Source organism: Camelus dromedarius, chromosome 4 (assembly GCF_036321535.1).
Source record: "Camelus dromedarius isolate mCamDro1 chromosome 4, mCamDro1.pat, whole genome shotgun sequence".
Lineage (NCBI taxonomy): Eukaryota > Metazoa > Chordata > Mammalia > Artiodactyla > Camelidae > Camelus > Camelus dromedarius.
Window position 1 is genome coordinate 37,477,393 of NC_087439.1, and position 21,497 is coordinate 37,498,889.

General features: G+C 40.4%; 1 protein-coding gene and 1 long non-coding RNA gene across 13 annotated transcripts in view; one reads left to right on the forward strand and one right to left on the reverse strand.

Annotated features, from left to right (window-relative positions):
- LOC116153024 (uncharacterized) overlaps positions 1 to 21,497 on the forward strand; it is a 344,527-nt gene that overhangs the window by 310,623 nt on the left and 12,407 nt on the right. The window lies entirely within an intron of this gene.
- RBMS1 (RNA binding motif single stranded interacting protein 1) overlaps positions 1 to 21,497 on the reverse strand; it is a 203,493-nt gene that overhangs the window by 15,767 nt on the left and 166,229 nt on the right. For all 11 annotated transcript variants that reach the window (XM_064484843.1, XM_064484842.1, XM_031451526.2 and 8 more), the window contains exons 4-6: positions 20,959 to 21,050; positions 12,451 to 12,608; positions 10,380 to 10,459 (exon numbers count right to left, since the gene is read on the reverse strand). In XM_064484843.1, the coding sequence (XP_064340913.1) occupies positions 10,380 to 10,459; positions 12,451 to 12,608; positions 20,959 to 21,050 (330 nt within the window). The remainder of the gene's footprint in view (positions 1 to 10,379; positions 10,460 to 12,450; positions 12,609 to 20,958; positions 21,051 to 21,497) is intronic.

Here is a 21,497-nt window from a genome sequence, read left to right on the forward strand (position 1 = left end):
TTTCTGTAGCTGATTTCTAGTTTCATGGCATTGTGGTCAGAAAAGATGCTTGAAATTATTTCTGTCTTCTTAAAATTGTTGAGACTTCTTTTGTGCCCAAGTACATGATCTATCCTAGAAAATGTTCCACGTGCACTTGAAAAGAATGTACATTCTACTTTTTGGGGATGTAATGTTCTGAAAATATCAACCAAATCTAGTTGTTTTATTGTATCATTTCATTTCTCTGTTGCCTTATTTATTTTCTGTCTGGGAGATCTGTCCAGTGATGTTAATGGGGTGTGAAGGTCTCAGACAATGACTGTATTCCCATCAATTTCTCCCTTTATATGTTAGTAATTGCTTTACGTACTTAGGTGCTCCTATATTAGGTTCATATATGTTAATGAGTAACATCCTCATCTTGTGTTACTCCTTTAATCATTATAAAGTGTCCTTCTTTATCTTTCTTTATGGCCTTTGCCTTAAAGTCTATTTTGTCTGAAATCAGTATTGCTACTCCTTCTTTCTTGTCATTTCCATTTGTGTGGAATATCTTTTTCCATCCTGTCACTCTCAATCTATGTGTGTCCTTCTCCCTAAAATGGGTGTCTTATGTGCAGCACATTGATGGTTCTTGTTTCATTATCCAGTCTGCCACTCTATGTCTTTTGATTGGAGCATTTAGTCCATTGACATTTACAGTAATCAATGATAGATGTGTGTTGACTGCCATTTTGAACTTAGTTTTGCAGTTGATTTGGTATTTCCTCTTGGTTCCTTTCTTTTTCCTTTTGTGGCTTGATACTTTTCCTTTGTATTATCTTGGATTTTTTTAGTTTTTGTGACTCTATTGTAAGTTTTGGCTCATGATTACCCTTTTTTGTACATATATTAACCCATTACTATAACTGTTTTAAACAGGTAGTATAATATAAGCTCAAACCCATCCTACGGAGAACAAAAAATTTGAAAAAGAAAAAAACTCTGTATTTTCTTGCTCCCCTCTCCCACCCTTAATGATTTAGATGTCATCTTTTACAATTTTGTGTTTATTCTGTTGTAATTCATGGTAGTTATCGCCTTTCCAATTATGGTTTTCTCCTTTCTGTAGCATCCTGCTTCTTTTCTAATTAGAATAGACCTTGCAATATGTCTTTTAGCATAGGTTTATTATTGCTAAATTCTTTGTTTTTGCTTGTCCATGAAGTTCTTTCTCTTTCCTTCTATTCTAAAGGACAGCCTTGCTGGATAAAGTATCCTAGGTTGCATCTTTTTTCATTCAGGACTTTGAATATATCTTGCCACTCCCTCTGGCCTGTATTGTTTGTGTAGAGAAATCAGCCGAAAGCCTTATGGGGGTTCCCTTGTACTCTTTGTTTTTCTCTTGTTGCCTTTAAGATCATTTCTTTATCCTTAATCCTGGCCATCCTGATTATAGTATGTCTTGGTGTGTGTCTGTTTGGGTTCTTCTTGTTTGGGACCCTCTATGCTTCCTGTACTGGGATATCTGATTCCTTCTTTAGGTTTGGGAAGTTTTCAGTCATGATTTCTTCAAATACCTTTTCAATCCCCTTTGCTCTTTCTTCTCCTTCTGGGACCCCTATTACGTGTAGGTTGGCATACTTTATATTATCCCATAGGTCCCTTATATTCAAACTCTACATTTCTAAATGATGTTCTCTGTCTTTTCTGAAAAACATATTTTTTGGAAATGTCTACCTTCAGCCACAGTCACAGAAGGTAAAGTAAATGGATGCAGTGAAGCAAGAACCTTCTCATCACCGATAATGCTTTTAATTCTATAGCCAGGCAATTCAGGGACAGATGGAAACCAGCATTGAGAGAAGACAGCCTTCAAGGGGGGAGGAAGGAGAGTGTCTGTCTGCCGAGGCCAGGAATGCCTCACCCTTGACTTCTAAGGACAAACTGGGAACTTAAGACATAAACAAGCTCTCTCTCTCCACAGATCTAGAATGGACCTGATGGCATCAAATGTTTTCCCCATGACACCTGAGGTTTTAGGATTTGCGTCCTTATAACCTTTTAGAGCGAGAGACAGCATCAACTCTGTGGTGCTGGTACTTTGGGGAGCTGTTTTTATCTAGAGGCATTGTAAAGACTAGTTCCTAGATTGAAATTTAAATTAAAAAAAAGTTTACTTGGCACCGTGAGTAATGCAAATGGACCATTTTCCTCCATTAAGCAGAGAAAGAACGTGACCAGGTTGGACTCCTCCTGAAAGTTCCCTGGGTTGCCCAGGAGGTGGACAGGCAGGAAGGGGAGCAGCCGGGCAGCTGTCCCTGGCGAGCGCCAAGGCTGCACATGTGCTGAGAGGCTAAGTGCACCTATCTGTGGGAAGGTGCTTCCAATACATTTCATTCATCTAGACTGTGCTCTGTCAAAGAAAAAGCAATTTCAGGCAACAATAAAGCCTGCTAAAAACGTATAATGATGAGGTAAACATCAAGTGAGCGATGGCATGTTTGCAAATATATCATTTAAAATGAAACAAATGCAACAGAATGTAGTTGAATCTTTCAAAAATGAATTACATTTGCTACATGATTTTGTGCTGTCATTAAGATATTTCCCTTCCTCTAAAACCAAAAAGGTGAGTAGTTGAAACAGCTTGTCTATTGGCAGGTGTCCTATATCTTACAAAAACTAATCTCTTATTTTAAAGAATTATAACCAGTAGAAATAATACAGCTTTTAGACAGCTGTTGGTTCTTTGCTTCAGGCAAATAGGAATGCACCAGAATTCTGTGTGAGGCAGTAGGAAATTCTAACAGATTCTTTCCTCTATTAAAATTTTCTCTGGTTTGTTTAACAGTTGAAGTTTTTACTGAATGCCTACTATGTGCAAAGTGTAGTATTAAAAGCTAGGGATACGGTGGGGGATAAAACAAGGTCTTACTTCATAGTTCTTGCAGTCTAATGGGGATGAGGGTGGCCCCAATCTTATAAAAACCCTTTCAGCCATTTATGGGACAGAGCACTGTTTTCAGAGATTTTATTTAGTAAAAATGCCACCCAGAAGTGAAATAGTTCTGATACAGGAACAGCTGTACTTCTTTTACAGCTGCTGCTCCTTATGCTCGGATGACATGAGACACAGCTTATGCCTAAACACTCTTGATACCTATTTATTACGAAGATTGTACCATGTGCTCCAGGAGAACAACTATGTGAAGATGTCTTTTAAGATATTTAAGTTACTATTAAATTGAGTAAGAGTCGATTTCAGTTGGATTTTTGAATCAAAAAACACACATCCAGATCTGTGTCATGACCCACTTATTTTTTAAGTGTGTGCAAGACTGTTACAAAATGAGAGGTCTTAATATGCTGTGGTTTATTCCAGACCGGGGCAGGAACAGTCTCTAGTTTGTGTTTTGGAGCCTCGTACCTAGGTCTAGGTTGAAGTATAGGGCTGCTGTGTGATGCCAGCTTCTTCTGCAGGACAGGTCCTTCAGGGGGCCTCCCGGATTGCTCTTTTTAGAAGGAAGCTACTGAGGAGGCCTGACATGCAGGAAAGGAAGTGCCATGAACACCAGTACTATGGCTCTAATCAAGATAAGTCTGGGAATGTGAACTTAAAAAAACATTACTATGCAGCAGTCAATCTATATCCTCTATATGGTCAATTTTTTAGATTAGTAGCTCTTCATCTTATTGTACAAAATAATAATTGCAGAGAGTGCTAACAAATAACTGGTGATTTAATATATATTCTTAAGTTGATATAAATGTTTCATAAATTACCCCGTATCAGCTGATTTTGCCAAATATGCAGAGTATGTATGTCCAAAAGCTTAACTGCTGGGCTAGGACCTTCAGCAGGCAGCGCTGCATGCAAGCACTGATCATCTTGTGGGGGAGATTTTAAGAGCCATGTAAGGTAACTGCATTATGAGATTCTCCAACATGCCCTCAACAGGGATGATGTACAAATGCTTCATCTGTGGCACTGACAATCCCTCCTAAGGGACCGGGAGCCAGAGGGCGATGCCTCGCTGCACAGCTCCACCAGGCTGTGTCCGTACCCATCTTCTGAAGCACAAACTCTGCAGCAATGCAGGCTCACAGGTCTTCCCTGGGTACCCACCCTGAGCATCACTTCTAGAACGCCTGCTTTGACTAAGCACTGGGGCTCATGATCAGACCTCCTGGACATCGTCCTCACTTATCCAACCCAACGGCTCAAAGGACCACGGGTTCTCTGTATTTGTGACAAAGCGGACTTTTCCCTCACCGTGTTCTAACAGCTGGAGAAGCTGCTATATCCAAACTCCCATTTTTCTAGTTACACAGTATTTTATCCCAATCAACCACCTGTAAAACATAAACTGCCCTTGACAGAAGCTTTCTCTATCAGTTGTGGAAAACTAGCCACTCAGCAACTGTAATTAGCTTCCTTTCTTGATAATGTTAGCAACTTTCAAAATTCCTCAACTAACAACACGCAAGGAACTATCTGGGGCTCTTTTAAAAGTTTCAACCTCAGGACCCAATAAACATCATCCCTTCTCCGTGTGCACGACATCATTTCCTGTTTCAGTCCCCTGTCTGTTTCTCACCAAACCCTGCTGTCCTCAAGCACAGGGCAGAGCTACGGCTTCTCTCCGCAGATGCCTGCCCTCCCCTACCGTAGGTCTGTCTCTCTTCCTTTCCTGACCCTTACAGACCAGGTCCATCTCCCGCCAGCTTTCCTTATCAGTAAAATAACAGTTACACAACATTCAAGTCAGGTTAAATAAAAAACAAAAAAGCAGTACTTCCCCATCAGCCCGACATAAATATTTTACTATTGTAAATTTACTACTTTTCTAAGTCTGTATTTTTCATCTTTGCAATGATAGGGCCTTTTCTTCTGCCAATTACATTGTGGACCTTTACCTTGTTACAGAATTAAGTTTTTTTTTTTAATGGTTACATAATGTTCTATTTGAAAAGTGATCGTGTATAGTTTCTCTGTTATCATATCTAACAATATATGAACATCTGTATGTGTATCTAATTTATGGCTTCAACCCACGGCCAATGCAATACTGATGGTCAGGTTCCACTGTGGTTAGAACACTGGCTCTAGGTTAGCCTCCCTGAGTTTGAAATTTGGCTTTGCCATTTCCTAGCGAGTGACCCCAGGCATGTTTTTCAACGTCTCTGGCTTCATAAGAACTGTTACAATGAACGTATATAAAGTACCCAGAGCAGCTCGGAGTATTAGCTAGTGTCAGTATCACTATAACAATGGGAGGAGCTCACACTTTTGAACTACGGCTCCTCCTCTTACCTTTGAATTATTAAGATAAATTCTTAGGACAGGAACTTCTGGTTCAGAAGTTATAAACATTGTTAGGGGCTGCCCTGTTTTCCATGGGATTTGATTCTACGAGATTTAACGACCTGGCTACGGTTGCTGCCTTGGCTTCACATAGATTAAAGAAATGTTTAAGTTGTAGTAAAGGATGGAGTTACTGGCAAATGCCTTTCAGAAAACTGTTTCATAGTAATACCTACATCTTCCACCCAAGATCCTTATGCTTTAATTAAATCTTGCTCCACTAGTTACTGTTCCTCTTCAGCAGAACCTGACAGCGGGAGGTGTAAAGCTGATGGGAGGGGCTGGGTGTGAGGGATGGCGGTTACAGCTGCCTGAGGGCAGCCCCAGCATAAGCCTGGCATGGCACCCGAAACATCTTCTGCTAAAACACTGGCCCACTTCTAGTTGTGGTTCCTTGTCACTTGTTAAAAAGCAGACTTCCCCTCTTTGGTAGAGAATGAGTTTGAATTTTGGATCTGCAAGCCAACCCTCACCCTGCTGGCCTCCCAGGCTGGTTCCAGCACTTTTACTTTCATGGCAATGATTTACTCGTAAGATTCCAGCTCATGGAGGGAACATCTCAACAACACGTGCATTCAGACTCTGCTCTCTTGTACATTCTGGGTGAGGAGACATGAACTGTAGGATCACACTGTCCTAAAGGGACCAAGAGCGTCACACATGTCTTCAAGTGTTTCTTGTGTCCTAGAGTTGCCAAAATTTTCTGTTTTTACAGAGTTAACAATGCTTAAGACAAATATTCAGGAACTGAAATGAGCCATAAAAACCCTTGAAAGGTCTCCAGCCTTTTTTTTTTTTTTTATAACTACATTCGTAATTTTTACTCTAAACATTATTAACTTTTCTGCCTCCTGGCATGGGACAAGGCCCTAATAACTTTACCTATAGACAGAGCAGAATGTGGGTAAAGAGCAGTTTCCAAGCCCTGCTGGGCACACGCCCAATCTGAAAAGTCAAAGCAACACAGAAAGCAGATGTAAGACAAGCTGAGGTCTCTGGATGGAGCCGGCCAGCAGTCACACATGCACTCCACTGGAGCTGCTCCATGACACAGACGACGCTTTGGGCGACGGGGCAGAATGATGCCAGCACAATACTGGGAATCTAATTAGTGCTCACATATCCAGTGACCAGACACTTTTCTCTTTAAAAAAAACAAAAACAAAAACAAAAACAAAAACAAAAACAAAAACCTCTCTGCCCTTAGCACACAAGGACTTATTCAGGCGCCATTAATGTCATGGAGAGGTTCAGAAAGAGAAGTGATCAGACCGCCTCCTGCAGCACTGAACACACGTGCGGCCTCCCTCTGTCCGGGGCTGGGGGGTGGTGTGCTGTGTGTCTCCCGCTGAGAAGGAAGGGCAAGCAGCCCTCGGGGTGTCCCTGCTAACACGCCTTGTGTTTTAGTCAGTCTTCGCAGAGACTGTGCTCACTTCCAGGAAGGTACTGGAAGAACATTTTTTGGGCAAATCCCTGAATTATGACCATGAGGGAGACTGTTTTTGCCTTGGGCACATCTCTGAATTTGGACATCATAACTAAAACTTCCCGTCTCTTACTTCGAACGTTCACCGTCTGGGAAACCATCACCCTATTTCTCCATAGTGGAGTTTTTATCAAGCAGTTATGACGTGGTTATTTTAAACCTCTATGGAATTCACCGAGACTGTCTCACAAAGAAGTCATTGGTTCTTTTGCCCTTGTTGGGGGCCTTCCAAGCAAATCTGACTTACTGCCAACCAGATAGCACTCAAAACCAAGGTAAATCCAGATAATGGACAGTGATTCAACATTTCCAGGGGAAAACAAGACACTGAGTGGGGAAGAATAGAAGGAAAGCAATGATTGTTTTTCAACAGAAACTGTAACGTACTCTTGAAGAATATGCCATAAGATAAAGCCTTTTGGAAAATATGGTAACATCAGACATAAAAGCACAAGCTTTTTAAAAAGTAATTTCAGAAAACAGGTTGCATTAACAATTGTGATGTGGTATACTGGACTTTTATGGAACTAGAAACATGTACTACGTCCTGTATGCTGGCCCACGCCACAGTGCAGTAAGCCTGGCATCGGGGAACCCAGCCACGTCACCTTGGCCTGAAGAGCGTGTGGATGGGTGGCATATGACAAGTGACAGCTCATGCACAGCTGACCTCCTTCTGCTTTGCCATCTAGAGACCTTCTTACGAGTGTCACATGATGAGTTTACTGTTCAATTTGTTAATTTTCAGAAAGTGTCTTCTGGGGACTGTGTCTAAAGTGGGTTTCTTTTCTCTGCTTGGCTCCAGTGTCACAGGCAAACTGCCAGTCGTGCAAGAATCTGAGTCCTCTGACACAAACCAGCCTGGATAATTCTGCCTCTGCCAGATAAACAACTTGCATCATTAAATAAACCATCCTCTGACTGTATTTATGAAATGTTATGTCTGCCTAGCAATGAGCCTACATTATTTAAACATTAAAGTGGAGGCTCATTCAATTTACCCTTGTCTAACAATATTTTTGTTTTTCATCTGGTTCTACCGGAAATAATCATATGCACCTCCACCGAGAAACCCATGTTACAGAGCAGCCATTCAGGTAATAATAGACAGGTAGTCAAAGATAATTCCTGTATTATGTGTAAAAAAAAAAAAATCCAGAGAAGTTGAAAATGGCTTCAAATTCTGTTGCGGGCTCTCAAGTCCACTGGGGACTTGTTTTGGGGAAGGGTTGGGTTCACTGGAATACCATGCTTCCCAATCCTGAACTGCACATTTCAAACTCCTGCCTAAAAGCAGCACAACCTCACTTACAGTCCAAAGGTATCCAAAAAGGCCCTCAAAATAGCCATGACTGTGGTGAGGAGCTCTATATGAAAATGTTCTTAGAAACCACTTGGTAACTTCCACTGGTACAGGGCGATGCAAAGGCTTTCTGCGCCTACCACAAAATTAAAAAATTAAACACCTCTCTTACCGCTAAAGAACTGCAGTCTAGTTAGAAACCAAGACTACTACACAGGAAAAGATCACCAAACATCAGAAAATGGCATCAAGTTCAGTTCTGGTTCAGAACAAAGAGAAGACCTGGCTGCACAGCTGCCCGCCCTGCAGTGATGCTCTCCATGGAGAAGGGGCCTGTCCACTGCTTATGCCCCATCTGACACCTAGCACAACAAGGAAGAAACCATTCTTTACTAGTTACAAAGGTGCAGAGAATCCTACAATCATCTCTGTGTGGTTTGGAAATCAAGGTCTTTTTTTTTCCTGGAAAGGGTGTGACCAAGTCTTCAAACCTGCTTCAAAGAAGACAGTTAAATGACACAACCGCCAAGTCCTTTGGAGAAAAAAGGAAACTGTCCAACTTCAGTTCGTGACACCCCGAGAGCTATTTCATTTAGGGAACTGGTAGATCTTAGACTGATAAAACATCAAAACAAACGTGTGCTGGGGTAGTTTTCCTTCTCAAACTCTCCTTGTTGCATGCAGATGAGCTGAGAAAGTACAGAGGTCACAGTAGATGGATGAGCAGCCCTTTGGAGGGACTAATCCTCTGGGGCCCTGATACGCAGAGGATGGCACGGATGCAAGGAGAACCCAAGGCTCAGCTGTGCGAGTGCCAGACTCAGAAGGCCCTGCAGGGCAAGGCTGCCAGAAGGCTCCCACGTATGAAATTTCTCCCTTGTCTTCACTTAGCTGGAGGGTGAAAACATCCCCTTCTCATTTCTTTTTTTCAACTTAAGTGTTGTTGATGGAGAAACAAAACTGACTTAAAAAACAAAAAAGGAAGCTCTTTCACAGGGCTGAGTTCCCTGGAAGAGTGTACTTCCAGGAGTTGTATTTTATGTTTCAAGCTCGTGCTGGTAGGCAGCTCAAGCTTACGTGCAGTCATGCAAATGTGATGCACCCTGCCAGGTTCCGGTGTTAAAGGATGAAGTCAGTCTGTGGTATCACACATACTCACAGAGAGGTTCTCTATGAAGTGAGACTCACCTGCATACAGAAAATTAAAGTGAATCCCTAATCATAAACATCAGCCATCCAGTTAAAGATGGACCCTTGGAGCTACAGAAGAATAAAGACCGAACACTAGTCACACATGCACAAATGGAAATCTGGTTTGTGGGCAGCCACGAGGAGGCTGGCTGTGAACAGTCAGTACGGGCTCGGTGAACAGTGCAGTGAAATTTACACAAACCCAACAAATAGTGGTGCTTAGTTCAGTTCAAGTACTGAGCTGAGCATGAAAACAGAAAAATTCTGCCTTCGAGGAGCTTAATTTTGTAGACTGACATGTGTAAACAGGTTAAATGCTGCTGTAGAGCTGGGTGCTGTCAGGGCGCTGTGCAGAGAGTAACCCAATTGGAGCAGAGGAAGCTGCTGAAAGCAGGAGGTGAGCCTTGAACAGAATCTTGAGAGGGGAGGAGGGGACAGCCAGGTTAAAGGGACTGCAGTGAAGTCATCTGCTAGGATTAGGAGGTGGGGGTAGTTTATGGAGAGGCCAGAGCAGGCTGGTGAAACCTGAGAAGAATCGCTGTTCAGGTCAGGGTGAGAAGCTGAGTGAGGACCAGGGATGCTGAGGGTCAGCCCAGTTTGAGGGGGAGTTAGAGTGAATGTGCTGTTGGAGTAAAAAGCTCTTGGGGGCGGTGTTCTTGGTGGAGACAAAGCAGGGCAGAGCAATGGGGGGAAGTGGCTACAGCAGAGTGGACAACAGGGCCACCGGAGCTGACGTCCAGGCACCGTAAGGGGGGGGGTGACAGGGCCCTCATCGGATGTGACTGAGTGACAGCATATTTAGAGAGAAAGGTGGGAAGATGTGTTAGAGGATGGCTTCTGCATCCCAGGAGGAGAGGCTTCTGAGTGCTTTACAGACAGCTCCTTTCCCCTGGGTCTGCTTCCACTCACATTAAGCCAATGTCATGTGAAGTTTCAAGTCTTATTCCTAGATCCAAAGGAATAAAGAGCTAAATGAGGAGTTTTTTGTTTTTGATATGAGTCACTACGTGCTAAAATTGTACATACATTATAGAAAAGACTACTAATAAAATTTTAGACAAACAATGTACCAGAAACTCCAGGTGGTGTCTTGATGAATTTTCCATTAAAATGACCAATAACGGCTTCACACTTTTCTGTTGATTCCATCCTATTTATACATAAAAATAAAACATATAAACAGATACCTTAGTTTTCATTTTGTTCTGTGCACATGAATACATTCCTATTATAGGTTTACTGGATACAAATGAAATCTAACAACAATGTGAATAAGGAAAATTGTATTTATCCTATCTTTTATCTGACTATTGTTTGTATACTTCCCTAGTAAAATGAAAACTGATAACCACAGAATACATTCTGAATAACAAAAGAAATTAATTATATAAAGTGTTTAATATCAAGCATATAAATTGTGTAATTTTTCCTACTTGTTGAAAAATTGACAACCAATACACAATAGCTTTGTTAGTCATGATTCTGAATTAAAAATAGAAATACTAGTTTAAAATAGTAGTGTATTTACCGCTGCTAGAATATTGGTCATTTTAAAGATGGTCTTTCCTTTTACACATAAACAAAATGACAGACTTAAAAAATCATAAGAATTGGCATCAATCAGAGGATATGTCTTATATGTTTTTCACATTAGCTTCAAGTTTAAAATTAAATTAGTGAAGTCAATTATATACCTTCTTTGCCATTTTGGCTCTAGAGGAATAATTAAAGGATGGAGCCTAACAACTTATTTGACATCTGCAGGTGGCTAAGAACATCTGAGAAACATTTCAGGGGAATTAAGTTATTCTGACTTATTTTTCTTTAGTGGAAGAAACACTGAATAATCTAAGCAAAATGCATTACACTCTTGGACTACTACCAAGAGCTGTACCTTGGTTTTAATGGGTGATGACAGTTTTAAAAAGCAACAGAATTTAATTGGGTTGCATCTTCAGATACAGAAATCAAACTCCTTGATCTGCTGTCAAAAGAACACCCACAGAGGGACGATTTCAGGTGGCGCTGAGCCTTTTCATTGTTTCACCTGGATCTTTTTAACCCATGAGGTGCACACTGGGGATGCTGGCCCTGGTGACTTTCTACCTGCAGAATATTTTAGTTTTATTATAAAATCCCCTGGCCTAACAGAAAGCGCAATGGACTAAAATCCAAAAGAACCAAGTACTAGACCTTGTTTCATTGCTTGGCAGCCCCATGACAAGGGAAAAGTCCTTTCTTTTATTCAATTTTCGTGTATGTGAAAGACTGAACAATACTTGGCTTTGTTGATCTCACAGGCCCGTGGTAGATGTGATTGTCATCAAACAGGATAATGTATAGAAAAGTAAAATGTCAGCAATTTTCCCTTCAAAGTCAAAGTCAATACTTTAAAACATGTACTCATGATCGGTCACTGCACAGTATTAATAGGTTATTAAATAATGTAAAAGCAGTGTTAGTACTTGGGCTTTCAGATTAGAACTGTGTCAAAAATCAAAGCTTCTCCTATTTAAGGTTTTTCCTTTAAAAAGCAAATTTACCACCACACTGAAGTGTCCTTTCTAGGGAGGAAGGGATAAAAATGAGATGGAAGGAGTGAGGGGTACTTTATATATCTGCAACATTTTATTTCTTAAACAATCCGAAGCAAAATTGTAAAATGTTACATTTAGTGTAACAATCGGTGGTTTACAGAGGTGTCTTATCATTGGTGTACTTTTCTTCATGTCTGAAATAATTTCATTTAAAAATCTAATTCACTGACTATTGATAATGAACCAAAGTTACACCTAATGAGACAAAAATACCCATTTATTTATGAAATTTAGGAGCCTGAGATTGTCACTTTTAAGGAGTTCAGACATCCTGATCTAATTAATATTAAGGAAACATACTTGCAGAATTATTGCTAATGTGGTACTTCTTTGCCCTGAGCCATCAAATATCGTGTCCTCAGGTTCAAGAATCCTAATGAACTTCCAAAAGACTTGAGAAAATGCAAACTATATTTTACACATAATTTAAGATCATGGTACCTATAAACCCTGGCTTAAATTCTCTCTTCTTGTTCAACTGTTATTTTCCAGGAAACTTAGCAGAGATATTGTTGTTGACAAGAAGAAAGGGCAGCGTGCTTACCTAGCAAAGCCAACACCACGACTTGTCCCACTGGAATCACGTAGTATCCTTGTAGAAATAACCTGTCCAAATGGTTTTAGCATATTTTCAAGTTCTTGCTCATCCATGGACAGTGGCAAATTAGAAATATACAAGTTGGTAGGATCTTGTTCTTGTTGCTAAAACAGAACAGAGAATTGTCTGTTAATTTCCAATAGAAGGTGAGATAATTTACATTAACACACCACCTCTTATTTAGCCAGTCTCTGCACTGAGGTCCTTTTAAAGTACTAGCAAGTGAGATCTTGGGAACTACAGAACACTCAAGTCACCTTGGACACTTGAAAATAGTGTCTGAGGCTTGGACAATCTGTGCAGGTCGGACATGATCCCACCAAACCACTCTTGGCAGGTCTGGAAGTGGAACGGCTGGCAGGCGCTGCTGAGCTGGAGAGGATGCCCTTGTGGGTGCACGACTCTCAGCTGTTTGCAGTGTTCTGCAAAATAACTAACCTCTCCTCCACTACTATTTTTAGGAGTCCATTTCAAGCACACTACTGCACAGTCAGCTATTACTGCTAATAATTCAATCCAGAAACACACAACGGATTCTGGACCAAGACATCCAAAGTCCAGAGGGACTTTGCCCAAATCCTCTTCCTCTGCTCTATGGCAGTCCTTACTACTTTTGAGTTGTGATCATTGATGGGAAATAGAGAGCTACTACATGAACAAAAATCAAGAAAATACAAAGCCATACAAAATGATAAAGTTGAGGCAGAGCAAATTTTAGAAATTGGATAAAGTGAACTCAAGTGTAGATGGGGGAAGGGAGTTTTGCTAAATCTTCACTACTCAAAGGGCAAGCTTAGTAGAAACAGACTCCCAGGCCCCACCCTAGACTTACAGAATCATAAGCTGTATTTTAACAAGATCTCCATCCAAGTGGTTCACGTGCATAGCATGTGAAAGTTCGAGAAACAACAACTAAATTATTTCCCACCCACCTTTCCATTGCTAAGGTAAAATCAGCTGAAACAAAAGACAGCATCTGAATTTTCTGAGAACCCGTAACTGCTATGTATATTTCCTAATAGTTTGGTATTAAACCAGGAAATAAGCTTATGTGACTACTGGAATATTTTCTGACCAAGTAAAAATTGACCTCAGCATTTGGGAGATTAGGAGGGTCTTAACTTTAAATTAGGCTTTCCTTAGATCTTACTAACCAACTGTATTTTTATACTGAACTATTATGCAAGTTTATAATTTTCTTTAATACGTACTGTTAGTAAAGTCATTAATTGATGTCTCAGCCTTAGGGAACAGAACAGCATACTCATTATATTTTAGATTTCCAGAACGCACAGCACTTTAAAGATCTATGTGAAGCACATGCACGTTTGAATCTGCACAAAGTCTCTACTTTCAAATGTACCCTGGTATTAATTAAACTCGAAATAAAAACTTTCCTTTTAAATAATCTACGGGTAAAAGCGAGCAGTGATCTCTCATGCTATACTTACGTGGTGGGAGTTAAAACCACCATCTGGGGTCCTAGGGAATGGCAAATACCCTGGTTGTCCCAAGAATTAAAGTTATTCAAGACTGAGAAGTCGTGTGCAAAAACGACTGTCCCTGTGACTTCCTGGTGCTGACAGAAGAAGGCCGCATGTAACCAGGCAGTCCCAAAGGTTTGGAGCAGAACCTTCCAGCCTGGGTGCCCCAGACTCTCAGGGGTGTGTCAGTGGGTGTGGGGGTGGGGGTTGTGGTGCAAGAAAAAAGTGAAAAAATTTTAAATGCTGAATAGTAAGCTGAAAACTTAACCATATTAACCCTTCACAGACTAAACAAAAATGGCAACTATCCTTGCTTTTAGCTGAAGTTAGATAAAATCAGTGTGGAACCACTGATTATCTTATACTGAGCAAACCCTCCTACTGACAATTACATAAAGTGTATCTTTAATGTATAAAATTATAAAGTAATTTAATAGATGCATGACAATAATAGATAACAAGTTTCAAAATAAAGGAAAAAACAAAATGATCTTAAGTATGAAAATTACTAAGGGGTCCTGCAGCCAAATACAGCCAAGTGCCATTTATAGTGCAGCTCGTGTGTCCCAGTTGCTAATGCAGTCAAGATGACTCCAGCCTGTGTCCAGCAGTTTCCAGTTAAGTCAGGGAGATAAAAACACTTGTAATGAATGCTGTAACAGAGATGCGCACAAATCACAATGAGAGGACAGACAGGGGAGCTTATCTTATTAGGGAGCACTTTTCAGAGGGCATTGCACTGAGACTTGAGAAACAAGCAGAAGGCACAAGGCTGAAACCAGATTGTGAAAGGCTTTCCAAGGAGTTTGATTTTATTTTGTCAGTCATCGCTGTTTCAACTTTTCCACTTAAGCAGTGCTACCAGCAAGGAGAATGACTATCTCCTGAAGACTGTGTGGGCAAAGGACAAGGCAGCCCTGCCAGACCTGCAAAATTTCCTTGAAGTCCTATGCTCTACCTTAAAAAAAAGAAATCATGTGAATGTTGCAGTCTATTCCCTATTTGAGTTTGTTTCAATATAGAGACAATATTTCCGACCTAATACTTTCAAGTCATGCTGGAACTTCAGGGAGATAAGCCATGTTTATCCTGTGATTTCAGGTACTTTGGTGGGTGAGGAGGGAGCTAGAGGAAGGAGAGACTGCCGTCCAGGTACTGCAGCTAGAAAAACACACCCTGAAAAACGGGGAGCTTCTGGAGGCATGGAAACCAAGAGTGATGTGATCAAACCTATCTTATTAGAAATAAGTCTGAATCATGCTTAGTCAGATTCAGAATAAAGCTGGGAACTCCCTAAAGAGTATTAAAACACTCTTTGTCCAAAGATATGGCATAAAAATGTTATGTAAGAAACATGTATCATAAATACTGTGAGCTTTCCTTTTAAGTTACAATTATTAAAATCTAAACTAATACTGAAGAATATTTTAAAATACTCATAGCATCTGTCATATGTGAAGCATTTTCAAAAGTGCTGACAATGTAGGCACTAAGTACTTTGTAAATCTGTGTTTTAGTTGCTTCTATTGTTAAAATATTCATAAAACTACTCTTTAAAATCTCGATTCAACTTGAAAGTTGACCAATGAAGAAAAAAATAATAAAAAGTGCTAAATCAGAATCCAGAAACTGATCTCTTAACCCACTCTGTGGTAAATAGTGAGATAAGGTAGACTAAATACAGGTATCTATTTCCTATGATTTTAATGCATTTGTATTCAATGGCAAGCTCAGTCATTTAGCTTTCTTCATGGGGAATGACCTCTAGGGCTAACGTTACTTATCTTTCTTTTTAAATGGTCAGCTTATCCTGCAAACATTACATACAACATTGCAAAAAAAAAAAAAAAAAAAAAATCAAAAACGAAGTTGAGAAGCAACTCCAAGCTGGCAGCAATGGCTACAAAAATATCTAATCACTAAAGTGTCCCTGTATCCTAGTCACATACATTCATAGTAATCGGAACACATAATACTCGTAAGTGGGAGTGAGTTCTTGAATAAGGGTAATTTCACCTCTTTAAAATCAGTGACAACCATAACTCTGTTTTATTACATACAATGCTATGTCTGAAAAAACAATTACTCTGTAAATTATGGGTGGTCAAACATAAAAATGGGGCCAACGGGCCTCTTTATATCCCTAGGCATGGAAAGGGTTCAATGGCTTCTCTAACAAGTAGAAAACAAGATCCCACATTGGCCATGAGACAGATAAATGGCCACTAATGTTCACTTGAGTAGAAAAGCGCGGCTCGGAGGTCCCACGTGCTGTAAAGCACTCAGTCATCATCTGAAAGAAATTAACAAAAACCTCCCTGTGCGTGTGGAATGGTTCCTAAAATGCAAGAAAGAGACTTGGCAGGAAGACCAGACATCTGTTTTCTCTTGTACTGAATAGGTTCACCAACCAGCAGATAGCTGCTTACAGGCATGTGAATACAAACTGCTTGAAGCATGGTAGACCTCTGTGTGGAAGGGTGATTACATTCGTGCTCCTCTGACTGCCTATTTACTGAAGAAAAACGGCAAGCATACCACTAGGAAAATCACAGATGACGATGTGCTGACCCCCAGCAGGTCTTAAGAGGTCCTGCTCAAAGCTACAGAAGTCACTCTATTAACTGATACCACCAATGTTGATTTGAGTTTCATTTTTTAGCTTGTTATCTGAGGTTTTTTCCTACTTTTCATAAATCTTGAGTCTTTTATTTTGAAAAATGGACACATTTGAAGCAAACGCCAAGTTTAACATAAGTAGAAATGACCTTGAGCCTTTTGGAAAAACTTCTGATAAGGATTACTTGATGTAACAGAGCCCAATAAATACAATTTTTAAATGTCCCATTCTTAATTCTCAATATCTGCCTGAGGTAGGAAGTTTTTCTCTTGTTTAATTGGCTTCTTTAATCATCAACAACACAAACATTTAATATCTACCATATGCCAGGTACCAAGCAAGACACTGAAATTAAAACATGAATGAGAAACAGTCACTGTTGTCTAATGCTCTCCACTTGTAGTTTTTAAATTCAGTTCTGAGTATTTGTGGAGCCCTTTTCAATCCAGGTATGCAAAGTGTCAAACAGTATTATATTCTCCGTGACCCACCAGACTTCCCTAGTAGAATGCTCCTTAGTTTTTTTTCTGGTTATATAAGCAATCCTTTAATATGTGCCAATAAGAATTTTCCAAATTTTATAGTATCCAGATTAATTTACTAGAGAAAATTGGAGTGATGGGTCCTTTATCCCCTAAACATGGGAGCCAGACCTAAATTTCTTTTAAAAATTGTCTCCTCTAAAAGTACAAGCCAGGTGCTCCTTTATTCAGACAGCATAAAGGGGCTAAGTCAACTCCAGACAAATTCCGTGGTTCTATGGCATAGAACAATGGACCCTCTAGCATTTAAAATACCTTTTGTAACTTTAATGATATAATAAAGAAATCAGGTCAAGGAAACTCAGCCATTCTATAGAGACCTGAAGGAATTCATAATGTGCAGAATGCTGGCCCACTGCCAGCGTCTCTGAACCCGTGCACTGCTCCTTCCTGACAGATGACGGAGGAAGGGATCATATTTCCTGGCCAATTTACAGTCCAAGCCCGCCTAAGGAGGTCTTTGAACGGTGCTCATTATCAGTCCACAGGAAAGCTGGCTTTCAAAGTGCACTGTTGACACGACATATTGTGCCCATCTACACAGGCCCGTTCTAACTAAACGCACTATAAAGACTTCTTCAAACAGCACAGATTTAATATACTGTGCACTTAATATCACTGGCATTGAAAAGATGCCTAGGTAAGTATGTGTTCGCAGGCTGCTCTAAATAAGGCCTCTGCATTATTTGAAGCAGGCTGTTAAAACAGCCTCTTTCTAACCTTGTTTCAGCAGAAACCACACATACACAGACAAATGGGTGTTAGGCACCCCCACATTCCAGAGTGAGAAACCAGACCACCTGAACAGACTCTGTGTAAGAGCTGGTTGAGAACTGGCTTGGGATGCTCAGTTGACCACCCACCTCCTGCCTGCCTATGAGAGACTGAGAGGCTGGGAACGAATACGCATGTGGAGAAAACCACTGATGTGTTCTGAGTCTCAACATGTGGGCTGCTTCCCCCATCACTACCAGTCAAGCAAGAGCGGCTTCAACAGACCACTTGGGAGGCTTGATCTGTGTCCTGTGGAGCTTGATGGATACAATGAATCAATGTCTGACTCAAGCCTAAGGAATCTAAAAGGCAAAGGCTGGCTGGAGAGGCCTTTAAGTGCGGCTCAAAGGTATCTGGTCTCCCACGGACGGCTGGCAAACAGATCAGATGTGGGTCATGCAAGGCAGAGCTGGCCCAGGATTGTGTTAGATCCTTCCAGGAAGGCTGTCTTGAAGGACAAGAAGGTCTCAGAAGAAAGGGGCTAAAAGCAGACCCTCAGATTCTCAGGAGCTGAGGCTAACAGCCTGAGGACATGTCTTCTCCAGCTTTAAGGAACCATAGGGGAAAGAGCAAAGCATTCTACAGGGGAAAGCGTCAGTTCTGCCTGACCAGAGAAATCAACACAGATTACATAACTGTCAGGTCAAGAAACTTTCCCATCCTTTACCAATGCTCCAGCCCTGGAAGAGTTAGAAAGCACAGCTAGCCAGCTGATGGAATAGTGGGAAAAACACAAGTTGGGGAAGCAGGAAAGAAACTATCCAAGCTCCCGTCTCAAGACAGGCTTCCTACTCAGAGGAGACTTGAGTTGGGCGAGGGAAGGCGCTTTAACACCATATGGCACTCAAAATTTTGTCAAATAAACAGGATTGGACATTTCAATTATAGGTATCACATACTTAGCATCGGTAATGTGTTCTTGAAAAATCAAGACATTCAGCATCAGAATGTTAACCAGGAGCCTATTTCATGTTATTTTGAGTAAGAAAAAAGGTGTAACGTACTACGATTAATCACAACCCCCAATTTCCTAAAATGTCACGAAATACACTTGTTATACATCTGTATGTGTATGTTTGTATACACATAATAGATCGTTATATTGGGATGTAAACTTTTAAAACATCCCTTTTTGGTCACTAAATTTTCAACATGGTCATCAGCAGACAATTGCTTTGTAAGCTGTGATTTCTTTTAGTACCAGCAGCATCCAAGATATATCCCTTTTGCCGACTCTCAGCAGAGTTTTCACAACCTCTACATGATTCTGACATTTCACAAAGTGTATCTGGAATATAACTGAAGGCTTTCTCTTAAACATCCTGTTTAAAATATTGTATTAAGGTTGGTGTAAATATATATAAAAATGGCTGCAAATGTACTGGAAGACAATTATGGTCCATGAAGTTTGGATATGAAAAAAATCAGGGAGCGTTTTACTGGAAAAAAAAAAAATCAACCAGAAAGACCTGAAATAAAAGAAGCAACTGAAGGGACTTTTCAAAATCATGAGAGTGGCCAGAAAAGTCATGGGACCTGACCTGGATTTGATCCAGGAGAGGAAGAAACAGGGGCTTCACAGAGTAGAGGAAGGGGATCAGAGGGGAAAGCAGAGCTCATTTCTGATTGTGCCTCAGAAGTCGCTGAGAAAATGTATAGTTACCCACTGTTTACAGAGGCATATTAAACCTTCTGTAAATCATCATACAACACAGCTATCACATATTCACAATTAAATACGTTTAAGGCCTCATCATCACTGTCTTTCAACAGTGCCACAGGAAATTGCTCTATTTTGTGGACAAGTAATCTAAAAATCATGGTTCTTAATATTTACAGTTTGTTTATTCTGACTTCTTAACTCTGGAGTTCAAAAAAACCTAAAGTAAGTTCAACTCAATCCAAAGGTTTAAAAATATTAAAAGCCAAGGATTACTTTAGAAAGGTGATCCCCTTCATTAATTCCTGAAATCCTTACTTATGTCGATTCTTTTAGTCAAGGTAAATCTCTATCCCGGTAGCTGCTTACGTGTCTTGGCAGGGAACTTATCTCCACCAGAGTCCTTTAACCTCCACAAATCTTCTCTCCTTATGGAAATGTGAGTGCTCCTCAGGGAATGGTCACATGCTATTGTTCAGAAGTAGCAGAGGACAGCACAAAATTACTTTCCTCTGTACTTCAAGAGACCAGATAATATAAAGTGATTGATCTTTTGAAAAGTACACACAAAATATCAAAGCGCCAAGTTTCAGACTTCAAAATATTTCCCATAGCAATTCAAGCACCACAAATGGAAAAAATATGTACATAATTCTGTGAGTATCTTAATAGGTGCACTGTAGGCACCAAGTATGATATGACCCAAGTTTACATTCAGGCAATAAAGACTGGAGCACAGGTATCACTTCAATGACACTCCTCATCTGGAATGCTAAGAGTTCATTAGAACAAATCCTGAGTAAAGCCACTGTAGGACTACTAAAGAGTAGATTTATATTCCATTAATAACCAATCTAAAACTCTCTGACTTTTGTACAGAAAACACAGCATCTGCAGCTTACCCAGCGTTAAAACGAATATATTTGTATAGAGCATAGGTATGTGATAAAGTCTATCTGTTATTTCAGAATATGACAGTCTATACACAATTACCTTCTGAAGTGTTTCTAAAATGTATCAATTCCTCAAGCATTGACATTTAAAAATTTTTAAAAACATAGTACAGATCTTCAGTCCACAAGTAGCTCATTACCTGAGGAAATCTGGTGCTATTTTTCCATTTATTTCTGAGGTTACATAACCTGCTATGTAAAATCTTATACAGTTATAAAATCCTTCTTCACACGTAAAGTTATGAGGAACATTCTTTGGCAAAACAGCTACTACTGCGGACGTGATGGCCTGGGACAGGTGTCCACAGGTCACTGTGGCTGTGGGATGGAGGGGAGAACTCAAATGGTGACAGGAAAAGCCACGTGTCTGGAGTCAGAACCAAAGTCAGACCAGAGCAGCGAGTGCCGGCTCTCAACTCACCTTTGCCATTTGAGCTTGAACCCCATTCGCCTTCAGGGCAGACACAGCCTTCTGAGCTGCTGCAGGACTGTCAAAGTCGACAAAACCATAACCTGAAATGCAAAACACACTTAGTGTTTAAGCCATTATTTTATGATTATGTAAAGAGGGAAAGGATGACTCCATCTGGTCTCCGATGCAGACAACAGAAATAAAAGCCCTGGCGTCCGGACAGCTCTCAAGCTTCTCAGCTGCAGACAGAGCAGTGTCCTCCTCCGGCTGCCCTTCCCTGTGTCTACCATGGGCCAGACAAGTTTCCCTTCAGAGTTTTAAAAAAAACTGTTTTTCTCCTTTTCTAGATCTTTTTCTCAGGTGTCCTGCGCTTACGGGGGTGGGAGGAAGGGAGGGGTCTAAGTTACTAACCAAGATTTAGGGGGAAAAACAAGGAAAAAAAATCAACTTTTGGGAAACAGCGTTTTTAATAACTTGGTAAGAGATGGAACCATCCTACAAACACATGTTTATTCTGAAGATTACACTTTATTTTTCAAATAAATTAA